This window comes from Cervus canadensis, chromosome 10 (assembly GCF_019320065.1).
Source record: "Cervus canadensis isolate Bull #8, Minnesota chromosome 10, ASM1932006v1, whole genome shotgun sequence".
Lineage (NCBI taxonomy): Eukaryota > Metazoa > Chordata > Mammalia > Artiodactyla > Cervidae > Cervus > Cervus canadensis.
Genome location: NC_057395.1, coordinates 72,897,374 through 72,917,384, shown reverse-complemented (window position 1 = coordinate 72,917,384; position 20,011 = coordinate 72,897,374). Strand labels below are relative to the sequence as shown.

The following is a 20,011-nucleotide window of genomic DNA, read 5'->3' as shown; positions in this document are numbered from 1 at the left end:
GAGCCCCAAAGTCTAGATAATTGCAAACAAAAGAAATGGTATAGTTTGGTTAATATCAGACAATCAAAAACTCTAAGGTGAATATTTACTTCAGAGATAGAGAGTAGGTCACTATATAATGACAGAAGATACAATTCACAAGGAATGCATTGTTTCCCTGGTGGGTCAGAGGTAAAGGATCTGCCTGCCAATGCAGGAGATGAGGGTTCAGTCCCTGAGTCAGGAAGATCCCCTGGAGAAGGGAATGGCAACTGACTCCAGTTTTCTCTCCTGGAGAATGCAATGGACAAAGGATCCTGGCGGGCTACAGTCCATGGGGTTGCAAAGAGCTGGACATGACTAAGCGACTAAAATAGCAACAGCAACAATAAGTAAATAGAGTCAGGATATATTAAACAAACATTAGTGGAATTACAGGCATAAACTGAGAAGCCTATGGCTGTATTGATAGCCCTCAACACATTTTTTTCAACTACTGATGGGTTAAAGAGACAAAAAATTAGAAAGATTTAAGATCCTTAACACAGTATGGAGATACATAGTGCTCTGCATCCACCCTAGAGACTGCCTTCCCTCAGTATCACAGTGTAGATCGCTAAGCAGGAGTTATTTAGAAGGCTGTGTCTTTGGAAGAGGCACCTACTTACTCTACCTCAGCTTAGGGCGTGTTGTGTGTGTGCTCAATTGCTTCAGTCGTGTCCGACTCTTTGCGATTCTATGGACTGTAGCCCTCCAGGCTCCTCTGTCCATGGGGATTCTCCAGGCAAAAACACTGGAGTGTGTTGCCATGCCCTTCTCTAGGGGATCTTCCCTACCCAGGGATGAAACCCACATGTCTTACATCTCCTGCATTGGCAGGTGGGTTCTTTACCACCAGCACCACCTGGGAAACCCATCCACAGAGCTAACTGTCCTTCTCAAGGTCTCCTGCCCAGGGACGGAGGCTCAAGGCATGTTACTGGTTGAGTAGCCGTGCAGGAGACACACTACACCACTGGGATGAAGAAGATGTGAGCAAGGAGCTCTGAGCCATGGAAACAGGGCTGGGTTTGCTCCCAGTAGGGGAGTTAGAGTGTAGTGGGACATAGTGGAGACAAGGTGGAGCCTTTACCTGTGGTTCCAAAGGTTGTAACCTGGAAATTCACATGTTCCTCCAGCTCCTGGCCATCTGTAGACCTTTCAGTTGCAAAATGCTCCTCAGTCTACTGCCAAGCGCAACCTCAGCCACGCAGGGAAGCTGGGCAAATAGGTAGGTTCAATGATGAGGCTCTGGGGAAACTCCTGACCAAGCAGGCTCAGGAACCAAGGAGGATGCTGGGCTTGAAAGTGTCCTAAGGAAAGTTGGAAAATAGGAGAAATCTCCCTGTCATCCTTCTTGGTGGCTTAGATTCTTAGGGTTCTAGAAATTTCAGTGAACTACTTTAATCTCTTAAAATGCTTTACAATCTTACCACTGTGCATCTATGAGAACGATTAAAATAAAAGCATTTACATTAACACATGTACATTACTATATATATAATAGATACCCAACAAAGACCTACTGTACTTATATGCAGAATACATTATAAGAAACAGTGGACTGGAGGAAGCACAAGCTGGAATCAAGATTACTGGGAGAAATATCAGTAATCTCAGATATGCAGATGACACCACCCTTATGGCAGAAAGTGAAGAACTAAAGAGCCTCTTGATGAAAGTGAAAGAGGAGAGTGAAAAAGTTGGCTTAAAGCTCAACATTCAGAAAACTAAGATCATGGCATCTGGTCCCATCACTTCATGGCAGATAGATGGGGAAACAGTGGAAACAGTGGCTGACTTTATTTTTATGGGCTCCAAAATCACTACAGATGGTGACTGCAGCCATGAAATTAAAAGATGCTTATTTCTTGGAAGGAGAGTTATGACCAACCTCTGCATATTAAAAAGCAGAGACATTACTTTGCCAACAAAGGTCCATCTAGTCAAAGCTATGGTTTTTCCAGTAGTCATGTATGGATGTGAGAGTTGGACTATAAAGAAAGCTGAGTGCTAAAGAATTGATGCTTTTGAACTGTGGTGTTGGAGAAGACCCTTGAGAGTCCCTTGGACTGCAAGGAGATCCAACCAGTCCATCCTAAAGGAAATCAGACCTGGGTGTTCATTGGAAGGACTGATGCTGAAGCTGAAACTCCAATACTTTGGCCACCTGATGAGAAGAGCTGACTCATTTGAAAAGACCCTGATGCTGGGAAAGATTGAGGGCAGGAGGAGAAGGGGACGACAGAGGATGAGATGGTTGGATGGCATAACCGACTCGATGGACATGGGATTGGGTGGACTCCGGGAGTTGGTGGTAGACAGGGAGGCCTGGCGTGCTGTGGTTCATGGGGTCGCAAAGAGTCAGGCATGACTGAGCGACTGAACTGATACTGATAGCATAGGGAAGGATACTCAATATTGTGTCCTAACCCACACATCTATATCTATATATCTGAATCACTGACTGCACACCTGAAACCGACATGGCATTGTAAATCAACTAGACTTCAATTAAAAAAGCAAAAAAATATTTACAATACTAAGTTCTAACAATCATGTGGAGCAGGTGGAACCCTCATCAACTTCTTGTGGAAATGCAAAACAGTACGGCCACTTTGTAAAACATTTTGGTAGTTTCTTATAAATGTGTGTGCATGTTGCTCAGTCGTGTCCGACTCTTTTGTGAACCCATGGATGATAGCCCCCTAGGCTCTTCTACCCATGGGATTTTTCAGGCAAAAATACTGGACTGGGTTACCATTTCCTACTCCAGGGAGTCTTCCAGACCCAGGGATCGAATCTGGCAGGTTAGATCAACTTCAGTACTGGCAGGCAGATTCTTTACCAACAAGCCACCAGGGAAGTCAAAAGATACCTTACATTCATGTAAAATCCTATATGCAAATGTTTGTAGGAAGTTTATTCATAATTGTTCCAAACTGGGAAAATCCAAATATCCTTTAGTGAATGGATAAACAACCTGTGAAACATCCATATGGTGGACTTAGGACTCAGCAATAAAATGGTACAAACAACACACAGAAACATGAATGAATCTCAAATGCATTATGCAAACATGTTGTAAACTCTTTTTTGGCCATGCCATGAAGCTTGTGGGATTTTAGTTTGTGGATGAGGGATTAGACCCCATTCCTCAGCAGAGAGAGCATGGTGTACCAACCACTGGACTGCCAGGGAATTCTCTGTTGTAAATATTAAGACTTTGCAAAAACCCTGCTACGTAACAAATGAATCAGTTGGGGCCAAAATACCATACTAACTTGATATACAACATCATTCATTTTAAAAATATGTGAAAAACACTTGAACAGTTGGAAAGTTGGAAAATTTAAAACACCTCTCCTTGAACTTCTCTTTCCATTGCTCTTACCCCACAGACTTTTAATATGATGAAATATAATCTCATGCTCAAAAGCATTTTATTCATGACTTTTTCATATTGCTATGCAATGAGAACATGAGTATAAATTAAAATTTAGCCTTTTTATTTACTGTGATCATAAGATTGTAGGAATAAAATGTTTTCTTTTGGATTGATTTTTCACTCCATTTGTTATTTAAATAACATAATAATAGCAATGAATATATAAATAAATACATTGAAATTATGGATAAATAAAAATTTATTGATAAACAAATTCCATAGGTAATGCAACTCAATGATCTGTAAGTACATGAGATCAAATGGAGTTTTGTTATAGGTATGTCACTTGGTTCTTTGAACTTCTAGCAAGTTGCCCCCCAGTCACATAATACTGTGTAACAAAAATTTATTTTAATGATCTAGTTAAATGTTTAAGAAAGTTTTATTAAGCCCTCTTTCAATTTTTATTTAGGCATACAACTGGAAACCTTACCCTTGAAAATAATTTGTTTCCTGGTAATTAGAATACTGATCACAAATCACAAGTGATTTTCTTAATTTCTGGAAAGTTTACCAAAAAGGTTTTAAGAGTATTTGCCAAATGATCAAAGATGTTATTGATTACACCCATTACTCTTAGATACCTTATATAATCTTATATGTTCTGTAGATGATGGAAAGCTTGAATACTATTAACCTGATTGATCTTTGATAGCATATTTTCATAAAATGCATTAATCTTAGTGCAGTCTTTAAGTACATTTAAAAAAATCTTTGATCCTACAGATTTAATGCACTATATTTGTGGAAAAATGTTAACCAAATTATCTAATTGGCAAAGTCAGTCCTCAGTCAACCAAATCAAATGACTTTCTTCCATTAAAAGACTGAATTAATTTTCCAATTGAAATCTTTTAATACACATCCCTTTGGCAACCATCACTCTTCTGAATTCTAATTCTATTGTCCAAGCAAGTCTCCTTCCAGTCGAAGTGAATTCATCCTGTTTTAAAGTTTCCAGATTTAACAAGTACAAATAAATGATGGCCAGTTCAATTTGGGGGGTTCTTTTGGCTGTGCTATACAGCTGAGGGCTGAAGAATTGATGCTTTTGAACTGTGGTGTTGGAGAAGACTCTTGAGAGTCCCTTGGACTGCAAGGAGATCCAACCAGTCCATCCTAAAGGAAATCATGCCGAAATATTCATTGGAAGGACTGATGCTGAAGCTGAAACTCCAATACTTTGGCCACCTGATGCGAAGAACTGACTCATTTGAAAAGACCCTGATGCTGGGAAAGATTGAGAGCAGGAGGAGAAGGGGATGACAGAGGATGAGATAGTTGGATGGCATCACCAACTCAATGGACATGAGTTTGAGTAAACTTTGGAGTTGGTGATGGGCAGGGAAGCCTGGCGTGCTGCAGTCCGTGGGGTCATGAAGAGTCAGACATGACTGAGCAACCGAACAGATTGACACAGCATGCAGGATCTTAGATCCCCAACCAGGGATGGAACCCATGCCCTCTGCAGTGGAAGTGCAGAGTCCTAGCCGTTTGACCTCCAGGGAAGTCCCAACTAACTCAGTTTGAATGTCAGATAAGCAACGAATAATTTTTGGTGTAACTACAGTCCTTACATTGCATGGGATATGCTTATAGTAAAAATGGTAATTGGACATCCTATATTATATTTGGCAATCTTATTCATCTGTATCCTTCCCTTTACCGCTTTTCAGGAGTTCTGCTTCCTACTAACTGACTATAGGCTAATCCGATCAACTAACTTTCAAGAGTTAATAGGTGTTACTTCCCTGGTGGCTCAGTGGTAAAGAATCCGCTTGCCAACGCAGGAGACTTGGGTTCGATCTCTGGGTTGGGAAGATTCTCTGGAGAAGGAAATGGCAACTCACTCCAGTATTCTTGCCTGGAAAATTTCAAGAACATAGAACATGGCAGGCTACAGTCCATGGAGTCATGAAAGAGTCAGATCTGACTTAGCAACTCAACAACAACAACAACAACGGCACACTTTGGCATAAAAACTTTCTTTCTTCCCTCCCCTCTTCCTTTCTGTCTTCCTCCCTTCCTTCTTTCCTCCTTCTCTTGCTATTTTTGAAATTTACTCCAAGAGAAGCAATACAGTAAGACATTATCAGTTCTTCACATTATTTAAAAAAATATAGATAAAGGCCAGGAAAATACATAGAAAATGGAGACTTAAGTAAGTGGAGGAAATGTCCATTTATCTGGTTGTCTGGGCATATCATAGGCTCTCCTAGGCTTGAATAACACCAGAAGGGATAAGAGGGACCCCTTTGTTAACCCCGGGCTTCCTTTGTGGCTCAGCTGGTAAAGAATCTGCCTGCAGTGTAGGAGACCTGGGTTTGATCTCTGGGTTGAGAAGATCCTCTGGAGAAGGGGAAGGCTACCACTCTAGTACTCTGGCCTGGAGAATTCCATGGACTGTATAGTCCATGGGGTCACAAAGAGTCAGACATGACTGAGCAACTTTCAATTCACTTTGTTAACCTCACATCAACTGGCATCTTTTTGGCTCTTTGGGCACTAAAACCCAGTGGGATAAGCCCAGGCCTCCCTGCAAATCTCATACCATCATCAGTTTCTTGCTCAGTGGAGCAAAGAAAAGATTCTCACTAGTGTCTGGGTTGCCCCAGGACTGATTGTGGGCAAATCAACTTTGCGTTCCAGACAGATCCTTGTGATCATTCATGTGTGGCCTATCTCCTGGGAGCAAGACGATGGGCAAGTGTCTGGGTAGGTAATGTACAGCCCCCAGCAGAGCGTGGGGCCCCTGGGAGGGTGTTGGGGCTGAGGGACCTGCCCTGCTTGCCATGTGACCGACCTCACGTGATGCGCCTTGGTTTTCTCCTCTGTGAACTAAGGGAATTGGTGGATCAGCTCCAAGGTTCATCTGCAGATGCTTGTGTCTCTCTGGCTTGTGCCTGATCCCTGCCCTCTTCTCTTCCCCTTCCACAGGCATCTTCCTCTTCACAGCTCCACCTTCTCCTGGAGGAATGTCGCCCTCCTGCTGCTTCTCTTCCTCTCTTTGGAGCAGACATCTGCCTCACCAAGCAACAGAGCCAAAAGTGGGTTTGGAAAAGCTGCAGCTGCTCTTCTTTAGAAGGCAATCTTGGGGACTGAGGATTAGACACGAGGCAAGGACTTGTGTCAGAGGAGGCCAGTGTGATGGTGGCTTCAGAGAACTAGCCTTACTCACCTGTCCTGAGCCCTTTAAATCCTTCCCTCACCTGCTTACCCCCAAATTATTCCCTGACTTTTCCTGATACATGTCTTTTCCAAGTTTAATTTTTGAAAACTTGTCAGTTGCTAGGCAGGACTCTGAGGGCAGAAGATGGATGAGGAGGCTGGTGCAGTAGTTGAAGGGGGAGATGGGAGAAGGTTGGGCTTCCCTAGTAGCGAGAGTGGTGAAGAATCCACCTCCCAAAGCAGGAGGTGCAAGAGACACAGGTTCAATCCCTGGGTTGGGAAGATGCCCTGGAACAGGAAATGGCAGTCCACTCCAGTTTTCTTGCCTGGAAAATCCCGTGGGCGGAGGAGCCTGGCAGGCTATAGTCCACGGGGTCACAACGTGTTGGACGTGACTTGGTGACTGAACACATAAAGTGCACGCGGGAGGTCAGGTGCTGACCTGAGGAAGTGGAGCAAAGAGGGAGAAGAGACGGGATTTAGGAAGTTGAACTGACCCAAGCCCATGACTGGTAGGATGTGGGGGGTGATGGCGAGTGAGGGAACTGAATCTCAGGATTCTAATAACAGAGTAGGGGGCTGTTGATGCCAAATATCAAGATGGACACAGAGAGAAGGTGCTCTTTGGACATGGGGAGATACTAGTTCCATTTTGTCTTCTTATTGTTCTTTAAACTGAAGTTTAGTTGATTTACAAAGTTGTGCCGATCTCTGCTGTACAGAAAGATGACTCATATATATACACACATATATACATTCTTTTTAATATTCTTTTCTATTATGGTTTATTCCAGGGTATTGAATATAGTTCCCCGTGCTATATGTTAGGATTTTGTTGTTTATCCACTCTAAATGTAATAGTTTGCATCTACTAACCCCAAACTCCCACTCCATCTCCCTCTTTTCCCCCTCTTCCTAAGCAACCATGGGTCTGTTCTCTATGCCTATGAGTCTGTTTCTGTTTTGTAGATAAGTTCATTTGTGCCATATTTTAGATTCCATGTGTAAGTGATTAGTTCCATTTTAAACATGTTGGAACAGAGGTGTTTATTAGATGCCCAAATGGTGTTTTCCTCAGGCTGTTGGATATAAAGTGTCTTAGCTTGGAAGAGAGGCTAGGTCTAGGAGCTATAGGAACCACAGTTGGGATTGTGGGAATGGATGTGATCTCCTGGGAAGTGTGAGTGAAGGAATGACAGGAGAGGGCTGATACCATCTTCTTTTCTTGGCTTCAGGCCATCCTTGGAGAGTGCATTAAGGATAGCATGAAAGGGGGATATCCCTGGTGGTCCAGTGGTTAAGACTCTGCACTTCTGATGCAGGGGGCACAGGTTCGATCCCTGTTAGGGCAGCTGAGATCCCACATGCTTTGAGGCTTGGCCAAGAAAATAATAAATAAATAAATCTTTTTAAAAAAGGTAGTATGAAGGGCAAGAAATATATTTGGAAAGCACTAGAAGTCTCAGTGGCCAGTCCTCACCAAAGAAGTGGGTCTTCTGGAAAAAGCCATGGATTGGAAGTCCCAGATCTGTCCCCAATTCACTATATTATTCTATGTGACCTCTCTCTTTCTTATTTTAACCTATTAGATTAGGAAGTTGATATCAATGATAAATATGTTTTTTCTAATTCTAAACTTCTGTAATTCCAAGATTCAGTAGTATTCAAAAGAGTCATGTCTCTCTGGTCAGATTCCACCAGAGAGATGCTCAGTTTTGAGACATAGAGCCACAATAAATATTTTATCAGTTATCTTGCTGCCTAACAAATTACCTGTACGTTGGAAGTCTGGCATGGAGTGTTGAGGTTCTCTGCTCAGGTTCTCACCAGACTGAAATCAAGGTGTCCATCAAGGCTGCCATTCTTATATGGGACTCAAGGGTCTCCTCCCATCTCATTGGTTGTTAGCAGAATCATTCCTGGCAACTGTTTAGCACTGAGGTTTCCTTACTGGTTGTCAACTTTTAGCAGCCACCCTCATTCCTAGACAATTAGTCTCTTCCATCTTCAAAGCTACAAATAGCAGGCCAGATTCCTCTTATACTTCGAATACCTCTGATCTCTTCTCTACCAATCAGGAAAAAACCTTCTTTTTAAAAGACTTAACAGATTGGGCTGAACTCTAGCTGCTCCTTGCCTCTCTGGGAGGCTCTCTACAATCAGCAGGGGGTTCTGACCTTGCCTCCTTTCAAATCACTGCTTCTGCCCTGAGTCCCAGAGCAGGTGAGATTTTGTGTGTGCCTTTCAACAGTGGAATCTTTTTCACAGTCCTCTGCTTCTCCTGAAAGTAAGCCCCACTGGCCTTTGAGGTCAAGCATTCTGGGTCTTGTCTTCCTGGTATAGGACTCCTGTGTTGGGGAGCCCAATGTGGGACTCAGATCCCCTCACCTCCTGGTGATAATCTCTGCAAATTGTAATTATCCTTCTGTTTGTGGGTTGCCCACCTGGGGTATAGGTCTTGAGTAGACATCTCTGTCCCTCCGACCCATCTTGTTGTGGTTCCTTCTTTGTATCTTTCATTGTAGATGATCTTTTCTGTTAGTCTTCTGGTCTTTCGATGCAGAGTTGCTCCATGAAGAGTTGTAATTTTGGTGTGCCCATGGGAGGAGGTAAGCTCAGAGTCTTCCTACTCTGCTATCTTAATCCTTCTGAACAGCCTATAAAGTAGAGATTGTAATTCTCCTTTCATAGATGGGAAATTTATAACTCAGACAAAGGAAGACATTTCCCCCAAGATTATTTAGCTGTTGTGTAGAGTCAAGCATCTAAGCCAGAGTTGTCTTATTTATAGTGATTCTTCCACTTCACCATTTCTTTCCCCTTAGAGATAACTGCAGAGTCATATAGTGGAACTCAGATTGGTCTTGAATTCACAAGGAGTCAGGAACCAAAATCAGGGCTCCTGACTCCTACGTCCATGGTATTTTCACCACTCCTCACTAATTAACTTCCCTTATCAACTAAGATACAGGAGGCAGAGGAATTAGGCATTAAAATAATTGGTTTTAAGAGGAGAAAGGAGATCCTGAATTTAAGACTAGGGTCTTGATCCCTATAAAACCCCCTGCCCTGGAATCTGAATGGATAAAGAAAATGTGATATATGTATATGTATTATTATTACTCAGCCATAAAAAGACTGAAATAATGCCATTTGTGGCAACATGAATAACCTAGAGATGATCATGCTATGTGAAGTAAGTCAGAGAAAGACAGATGTGATTTTGCTTATATGTAGAATCTAATTAAAAATAATGTAATGAATTTAGTCATGAAACAGAGACAGACTTACAGATTTTGAAAGGTGCTTCCCCTTTGGTTCTACCTGGACACAAATTCCTGATTCAGATCTACCTAAATGTGTGAAGAGTGGTGAGAGGCAGACTCTGAATACAAGCAGAGTGACAGCTAAGAATTGAAGGTAGAGTATAGGACTGAAAGAGTCTCACTATCCACTTTTTTCCATGGGCCAATAAGAGCTGAAACTCTCAAAGGATGTGAATTTGGACATTTCTTTCTTACAGAGAAGCCAGGAGCGTGCCTCCAAGAAAGGATCACCTGTAATTCTAAAGCCCCAGACTTATGCAAAACAGATTTCAATTGCGATGAACACCTCAAGTGCTGCTCTTTTGCCTGTGGGAAGAAGTGCATGGATCCATCTGAAGGTAGTGCCATCCAGGCTGAGAGCAACGGTGTTTTGTGAGGTGTCCTATTTCCTACCCTGTCAAGACGTGGTGGAATGATTCCCTTGAACATTGGGATAGGGAGGCCAGGGTTCAAGCTTTTTGCCTTCTCTAATGAGACTCCCAAACCTCAAGCACAAACAATGAGTCTAGGCATGGTGGACATCAACTGATACTCTTGAAGGTATTCTTCTTTGGTCCAATGTCCAATCACTTCCAGTAACTAATGCTTGCTGCTTGTTCACTATGTGTCAAGAAACTGTTGTTGGCACTGTGGCAAGTATCAGCCTCAGTCAGTTCAGAGGGTGGAGTTATTTTCTGATTCTTTGCCCTTCGACGAGGTTTTCTGGTAATTCAAAGTATCTAATAATAAGGAACTGTGCATTTTGTATAGATTCATTCATTCATTCATTCATTCCTTCAACAAATAAGTAGTATCAATGCCCTTTGGTTAAAGGCCACCAGGAACAGACCTGTAGTTGAACAAGTTGAGCTAATTACTTGCTGCAGTGAGGGAGAAAGTTCACCACAGACAATTTGAGGTTTCTCAAGAAGAAGCTGTTAGGAAGTATCTACTACAGGACTAAGGCTTTGATTGGGGAATTTGGGGGAAGATCTAAGGAAGTGGGAATTCACCCTAGATTGGGTGCTGTCAGAAAGTGGGGGAAGTTGTGTAATTATCCTGGTAAATCTCTTCAATAGAGTGGGAAGACTAGAATCAAGATAAAGCCGTAACTGGTAGAGAAACATACATCACTCATAGGTGTTTGGTATTTTGTAGGTTTCACAGTGATCTTTTTTTTTTTGGTCCCACTCTATCACCTCAGAGTAACTTTGTTTGATGTGGATGTCCTGTGGGATTATGTCCAACAAGAGAACAATATGGCTTAGCTGTGAGCATCAGATCAATTTCCAGACAGAGAGGGACTGCTCTTTTTCTGTCTCAGTACCTCATTCTTCCTATGTGCCAGATGCTTTGATAGGCAGTTTGAATATAGTTCTTGAACAAGTCTTTCCCTCTCAAAACTCAAAGCAGTGAAGAAGTAATATCAGCTCTGAATCTTTCTTATATGCTCTTTGTGACCTCCTTTGCAAGGTAGGAAGAACACTCAGAGATGTTAAAGAGTGACCATATAGAGCTAGGACCAGAACTTTTATTGATCATGGCTCTTTCTATAACTTGGATAATAACACCTTGAACTATACAAAAGTTGAGGGCCTAACCCCTTCCTTTTTTGCCACCCTTATGTTCTTCCCTCTCTGTCTCCTGTCTCAGAACCCTGCTTGTTACCCTTAGACACAGGACACTGCAAGAAGACAGTCAAGCAGTGGTATTTTAACACCGAACAGCGTGTATGCAAACCCTTTTTTTATGGAGGTTGCCTTGGGAATGCCAACAGCTTCTCCAAGAAGGAGGACTGCATGAAGGCTTGCTCATCAGTTGGTAAGACTCATACCCTTGGCAATCTGTGAGCCTAGCCTGACGAGAAATAATATACCATCCCAGTTGCAGATTCAGGCTTTGAAGTGAAACAGCCTTGGTTCAAATCTCTGCTGTGTCATTCACTGGCTGGGTAGTCTTAATTTTGTGTCTTTCATGAGTTTTAGTTCTCCTGTCTATAAAGTGGAAATAATAGTAGTCTTTACCTAATGGAGTTGTGCCAAAAACTGAGGTAGTGCACATCAACTGTCGGTAAACTTTGGCCAGTGGAACCTGAGAGTCAGGACAACACTTTGGAAACAGGTTATTTTCTCATGACATTGACCTGCTGAATATTACCTAAGGACTCACCCAAGAATGAAGCATAGACAGGCCAGCTCTGGAATCCCATGAAATAGGGATGGAGCAGGGAGGAGGTGAAGAGTGGAGCAAGACAAGGGTGTCCCTGGTGGCTCAGATGGTAAAGAATCTGCCTGCAGTGCAGGGGACCCAGATTCCATCCCTGGGTCAGGAAGATCCGCTGGAGATGGGAATGGCAAACTACTCCGGTATTCTTGCCGGAGAATTCCATGCACTGAGGAGCCCGGGAGGCTACAGTTCATGGGGTCAGAAAGAGGTGGACATGACTTTCACTTTCAGAGTGGGCTAAAGGTAAAGTCTGTGGATTAATTCTTGTGCAATGACCAGTAATGTTGGGTGACAGCGTGATACAGAGCTTAGGAGTCAAAATACTGGCTAGAAATCTGTCTTTCTCCCTGCAAATTTCTTCACCTCTTTGAGTTTCAGTTCCTCCCCTTGTAATACTGGAATAATAGTATTGGAATACTGGAATAGAACCTCATTGAATTGTTGACAGGATCATGTATTATCAAGGACACAAAGACTTGACAAGGTTACGTGGGCTCACTAAGGAGGAGGAGGAGGAGAGCAGGAAGAATGATGAGGACAAGGAGAAAAAACATTTCCTGCTGTCAGGGAATGTACAATCAGATGAGGACAAACAGAGACATGTACATGCATCCTTGATGTCTGTCTTTCTCAACCAACATCCTCTGTTAAGAAGTCATTTTAGACTTATCTGGAAAATAGATCCAGAATCTGATCAGTTCTTACTGCGTCCACAGCTGCCACCCTAACCTAACGTGCCATCTTCTCATCTGGATTAATCGCAGTGACCTCCTAACAGATGTCCTTGTTTCTCTCCTTCCTTTCTTACAAGTCTGTTATGAACACAGTAGCCACAGTGATTCTTTCAAAATTCGAGTCGGATCACGTCACTCCTCCTGCAAAGTAAAGCATGTCCCCTAAAACAGCTCACATGGACTAGTGTGGATGTCACATAATTAATCCTACCTTGTAGAGAAGGAAACCGAAATCGTTTATTAAGTAGCAGGACCGGGACTTTACCTTGGGGCTTCAAACACCACGTTTAACTCTCTTTCTACTGCATCTCCTGATACAGAGGGACATTTCATCACTCCACAGCCTACTGGAGGTGCCTGTGGACAGGGCAGAATGAACCACATCCCAGAAAGAGATACTGGTTTTGAAGAAAAGGAAAAGCTGTTTGAAGGGTGATGGGAGAGGATGGGGTTTGCAGGAACTCACACCTGCTTTCATTGCAGTCAAGGATGGACAGTGCCCACTCTTCCCTTTTAAGAACCGTATGGAGTGTTCAGCTTCATGTAAGAGTGACTACGACTGCCCCTTAAATGAAAAATGTTGTGAATCCATGTGCGGCTTTGCTTGTGCCATGGCCTGGACAGGTAAGGACTGGGGATATACTTCCCAAAGTCTACTGGGCAAACCCTGAGAATGCCCCTTAGTTTAGCTCAGGGGTCCTCTGGGAAATTTTCCTCACTTAATGGCCAACCAGGGCTCTCATGTTGCTCTCTTGACCTTGGGAGACTGTTGTGCTATTCTTCCAAGCCAATCTTGCATGGTAACCCTCGTCATATTTCTCAATGAAAATGTATTTATTTCAAGTCTCATTCTTCAGTGTCCTACAAGGTGACAGGATCCACTTATTCACATAGAAAATTCATAACCATTCATAGGTATAAGTCAGATAAATCCTATGTCTGCACAGAACTTCATGTAAAGTGTGCAGGGGAAAAGATGAGTAGCAAAGTGCTGTTGAGTAGAAGTGACCTCTTCCTCTATGCTATTCATTCCCTCATGTAGTGCTAAGATACTGTGGTCTTGTCCCAGGAATTGTCAGTGTTTTGAGGAACAACATGGTATGGTGGAAGGAGTCAAAGGCTTTTCAACTGACTTCAACTTTCCTGCTAGCTTTCTGTGTGACCTTAGGCAACTCAATTCCCCCTATATGGTCCTTAGTATCTACAGTTTATAAAACAAGGAAGTTCTTGGTGTTCTCTAATACTCCTACTTCTGGTACTCTGGGATTAGATAACCCAAATCTATTAATTTTGTAGAGTCAATTAGGAATCCTATCAGATTTTATAAATCAGAGATGGCAAGACTTTTTTTTCTGCCCATTAAAAAAAATTATTTATTTTTAAATGAAGGATAATTGCTTTACAATATTGTGTTCATATCTGCCAAACATTAACATGAATCAGCCATAGGTACTCATATGTTTCCTCCCTCTTGGCAAGACTTTTTGATTCTCCTCAAATAATTATTAAAATTATCAAATAGAAGTCAATACTCCACCTATTCCACCTTATTGTCACTCTAGGGGGGAGGGTAAGAGACTTAATTAGAGGAAAATCTTATTTAAGGTTCCCCTAATTTATCTCAAAGTATGGTCAAGTATTTCAAGGTCAAGTGTCTTTGTTTTACCCTATAAAGTCAAAGCAGGTTTCTGCCCAAACAAGCCGCCAGTATGTACCACGATTGACAGACCCAGGTGCCTGCTGGATGATGATTGCCCACTGACGGCAAAGTGCTGTTCACGCTGTGGACTGAAGTGCATGGAACCCCTGAAATGAACAGTAAGTTTAAAATGTTATCATCAAAGTAATTCATGATGAGTAGTATAATAAAAGGGCTTCCCTTGCGGCTCATGTGGTAAAAAATCCGCCTGCAACTTGGGAGACCTGGGTTCTATCCCTGGGTTAGCAAGATCCCCTGGAGAAGGAGGAGACTACCCACTTTAATATTCTGGCCTGGAGAATTCCATGGACTGTATAGTCCATAGGGTTGCAAAGAGTTGGACTCGACTGAGTGACTTTCACTTTCGGTATGATAAAAAGCTATCAATTTTGTCTTGCATCCGACTAGTTTGCCAAATGGCCTTATTAAGCATAACAATATTTATTGGGGTTACTTTGATTTTATATACAATCATATAATCTGAAAATGATGATAAATTTGACTCTTTTTTTTTCCTACTTCATGACTTACTTTTTTAAAAATTTCGGGGCTTTTTATATCATATAGAACCTCTGAAATAATGTTGAGAATAAATTCAATAAGCTCTAGCCCTGTCCAGTTCTTTATTTTAAAGTCAGTGGCTCTGGCTGTATAAAATGACATTTGTTGTTGGGTTTGGGACAAGTAGGTTTTATTACCCTTGGGTCATTTCCTCTTTAATCCATTTAAAGCTGCTGTTGAAAATTACTGCTAAATTTTGTCATATATTTTTTCAGCATCTAGTGATGCAATTATTTTTTTCTTCTAATTTGTTGGTATAAAAACTTATACAATTTTTTCAACACCTTTAAACCATGAAATTTCTGCACCTGGTCTTATGCCTCTGGGTATGTTCCAGTGTCTCCTATCTATAGTCTATGGGAACTTAAATAGAATCTGTATCCTACTGTTGTGTGAAAATTGTATAAATCTTAATTACATCAAGTTGGTTCATAATGCTTTTCAACTAGAAGTCTACTATCTTCATCTACTTCTCTGTACATTCATTCTATTAATTTCTAAGAGTTTGATATTGAAACCACAACTAAAAATCTTAATTTATCTACTTAAAACAATTATTATAGTGGAATTATATGTAACTTTGTTCTGTATTTTCCAAGTCTTCTGTAAATGTGTTATCATACTTTCATAATTTAGAAAATAAAAAAGAAAGACAAAAAAACTTACACAAATTTTCATATGTTGAACCATCCTCATATTCCTAGAATGACCTTAATCATGTTGAAGGTATAATTGAATTAATACATTGTTGGTTCTTTCACCAAATAGTTTATTTAGAATTCCCATATCTATAGGTAAAAGAAAAAACTAGGCCTATGATTTTTGTGTGCTTTGCTATTTGAGTCATATTACCTCAGAAAACTAGCATGGAAGACTATTTGCGAAACTTGCCTATTTTCGGTTCCTTCTATAATAGTATATGTACATATAATATATATATTTTAGGTTAGATAGGATTTTTTTCAATTGAGGTATGTAATTGATTTACAATGTTAGTTTCAGTGATTCAGTTATATATACATACATACGTGAATATCATAATGGTATATTTTTACTTATTTTTTGATACTTCATCCTAGAGTTTGTACAGGCTTTCTACCTCATCTGTAAATTTTGGTCTATTTTGCTAAAATTGATCAGTTTTCTCCCTATTTATAAATGTATGACTTTGTAGCAGTATAAATTATTCTGTATACAGTCCTTTTCTTTTCTTTAACTTTAGTTAATATTTTCATTCATGTTTCCACCCCACCTACCTATCCACCAACCATTCAGTCCATTTATTCACCCAACCATCCTCTCACTTTGCCCTCTGTTGCCATACGTTTCAACTAATTTATCTTTGCACCCATTCTTTCACCCATATATCCATCCAACTTACCCTTCTCACTCGTCTACCTTCTACCTGTTCAGCTGCCCAATTTATATCCAATCTTTCTTCCACCTACCTATTTATCTACCTACTTATCTTTCACACTCACACATTTCTCTTATATCCATCAGGGTACTTCTCCATCATTTCTACATCCATCTTTCTTCCTTACACCCACCAATCACTCATATGCTTTCCATTCAAACAACTTTCATCAATAGACCCATTCATCGCATCACTAACCTATCCATTCTTTTATCCAATCCAATTTACTTCTTGGCCCAGCCATCCATCGACCCATCCATATCCATGCATTCATGCGCTTGAATATTCATGCTACCCTCACCCTTTCTTCTTCCTGCCAATCCAACCACCTTCCCATTTATCCATGGTCCATCTATCCATCCACATGTCCACTTACCAATCCTGCACCTACATAGCTCATTCAACAGAATGTACTGAATATTTATTCTGGGCCTATTCATGTTCTAAATATGAGGTTCTACAACAAAGACATACTGTACAGCACAGAGACCTCTGCTCAATACACTCTAATAACCTAAATGGGGAAAAAATTTGAAAAAGAATAGATACATGCATATGTACTAGGAATCACTTTGCTATACACCTGAAATTGATACACCATTGTTAATCAACTGTACTCTGATATAAAGTAAATTTTTTAAAAATAAATGTAAATCCCAGACTTCCCTGGAGGCACAGTGGATAAGAATCTGCCTATCAACGCAGGGGACATGGTTTAATCCCTGGTCCAGGAAGATTCCACATGTTGTGAAGCAGCTAAGTCTGTGTACCACAACTACCGAGCCCTTGAGCTGCAGCTACTGAACCCCATGTGCCTAGACCCTGTGATCCCCAACAAGAAAAACCACCACGGTGACAAGCCCGCACACCACAATGAAGAGTAGCCCCTGCTCACCACAACTAGAGAAAAGCCCACAAGCAGCAATGAAGACCCAGTGCAACCAGAAATAAAATAAATTAAATAAATAAGATTAAAAAAATGTAAGCACTAGGATCTAGACACAGACCTGTTCAGAGGAGCTCAGAGTTTCTTTGGGAAACCAACATGGCACTCAGTGATTAAGTCAGAGGCACAGGGAACAAGATAGAAAGCCAGGGACTGGAAGTCACCATGTGATAAGTCTTGGTCTAGTGGAGAAGCTGAAGTTTCCAGGTAGAGGCCATCTACCTTGGTGTCCTTTGGAGTCCCTCATTCCAAGCACAAGATTGGCCCTAGGACAGAAGTGTGGCTAAGGCAGAGGTAGGGCACGCCGCCCATTGATGAGACGCCATAGGGAAGAAGGGACAAAAATCCAGGTGGATCCTTACTCAGCCTTCTCCAAGAAATTAGATGAAGGAATGGTCCCCAAGCAACATTGATCCAAGGCCCCCAAAATGTAAATTTCATCTCACCTGCTTCTAAAGTGAGACTTTTGGATAAGGCTGAAAATTTAACAAGACAGAATGGGATAGAGCAACCAGAAATTCTGAGATTTATTTTTAAGAAAATTTAGAGAAAAATTCAGTCTTATTTGGGAACCCTGGGAACCACTTGGACACTTACAGACTCTGCTGGCCTTTAGTTTCTCTGTGTTTGCTCAGCCGCTCAGTCTCGTCCAACTCTTTGCAACCCCGTGGACTGTAGTCCACCAAGCTCCTCTGTCTACGGGATTCTCCAGGCAAGAATACTGGAGTGGGTTGCCCTTCACTTCTCCAGGGGATCTTCCCGACCGGACGTCTCCCTCGCCTCCCACATTGGCAGGCAGATTCTTTACTGTTGAACTACTTGGGAAGCCCTTGTCTTTAGCCTGTGTCACCACTAAAATATTAACTTTCCTCCTCTTTAGACTCACCATTCCTCTCTACCTTCAACTCTCTACTAAAACAGTATATCCACACCAATGCAGAAGATTCTCTCATGACCTCTAGCAAGGGCTTGGGAACTCAACTCCCTCCTAACTTTATTTCTGACACTCACTTTCTAGGTGACGTTGAGTCGGCATCTTCACTTCTCTGGACCATATGATCTCTAGCTGTAATTTGAGGAAATGGAATTGATGGGCCCCCAGAGTTTTTCCACTTAAGTATTTCAGCTTTCTATTCCCCCAGGCTGAGTTTGGGAGAATGCAAGTAGTAGAATAAGAAGGACACTATTGCTTAAGACATCTTGGCGGTTCATTAAAAATTCTGTTCCCTAGTTTCTTTGTGAGATCTAGTGAGATCATGTAGTTGGTGGGAAAGTATTCTGTAGTGCCTGACGTTAAGATTTTGACTGTTGAGGCATCCATTTTTACGACATCCCTCTTGAATAAACATGTTGCCAGTTATTTGACACAGCAAAATAACTAGGCAAGGAGCCAGGCTGCCCCCTTCTGTGAAGTTTCCCTCTTAGAAAGCCCAAGTACTGAAACTGTGTTCAAGCCCCTGTGTCCTGGTCTTTTGAAGTAAAATACTGACTCAAGAGTTAATAGTTGGGAAATGTGAAGATGCAGCAACAAAGAAGCTATTGACTGGGGAACTGGTAACATTACTGACTATAATTCTGTCACATAGCAGAACTCCCCAATTCCCAGTTCCCTGAAAGATACAGATGAAGGCCTGGCACAAGTTCCTAAGTTGTTTTTACAGGAAGCAGATGAAAACTGCTCACCACAAGAACATAGACCCTAGACTGGTTGAAATCAGGACATTGAAGATGCTTGAAACTTCACCTGGATGCCAGTCAATCTAAGAATGGTCCACAAGCTGATCAGGCCCTGCTCCTTGAACACTATAGAGCTCCTGTCTACCTCGCCCAGGGTGGGTTACACAGTCTTGAGGGCATTAGCCCCCTGTGGACCCCTTCCCCTGGCAAAGCAATAAAAGCTACTCTTTTCTATTTTACCCAAAACTCTTGTCTCTGCCTTTCTATTCGGCACAGGTGAACAGAGGCTGAGTTTTGGCAACATAACCTAGATGACTAACCACTGCGTGACCTGGTTTCTCCCTTCCATGCATGCTTTCATGCTTTAAACTCACCAATAAAGATTGAAGTCTTAGGATTTTCCCTGTGGTCCAGTCTTTAAGAATCCACCTTCCAATGTAGGGGATGTGGGTTCAATCCCTGGTTGGGGAGCTAAGATTCCACATGCCATGGGGCAACTAAGCCCAATGCTGCAACTAGAGAGCCCAATCGCTCTAGAATCCATGCTCCACAAGAGATTCCCAGCTACTGAGCCCATGCAATGCAGAAAAAAAAAGTGGGGTGGTGGGGGGAGAGGGGCAGAAATTGTTTTTTTTTTTTTACAAAAAGAGTGAAACCTTAGACACTCCATCTTAAACCCTAATAAAGGCAGATCCCCGGGTCTACACTTTCTTCATCTTTCTCTGCTTGTGATCTTAACTGTGTGACCCTCGGGCCTGTCATGTACCCTCCAGGACTTGTGAATAGTAAAAACCTTGTTCTGCAAAGTTCCA

The 20,011-nt window shown here is 41.7% G+C and overlaps 1 protein-coding gene across 1 annotated transcript; it reads left to right on the top strand.

Moving 5' to 3' along the window:
- Positions 1-6,165: 6,165 nt before the first annotated feature.
- On the top strand, positions 6,166-14,714 carry WFDC8 (WAP four-disulfide core domain 8). Its single transcript, XM_043480596.1, has 6 exons — positions 6,166-6,185; positions 6,404-6,513; positions 10,158-10,298; positions 11,593-11,760; positions 13,383-13,523; positions 14,575-14,714. The coding sequence occupies exons 1-6, from the start codon at positions 6,166-6,168 to the stop codon at positions 14,712-14,714; spliced, it is 720 nt and encodes a 239-aa protein (XP_043336531.1).
- Positions 14,715-20,011: the final 5,297 nt, after the last annotated feature.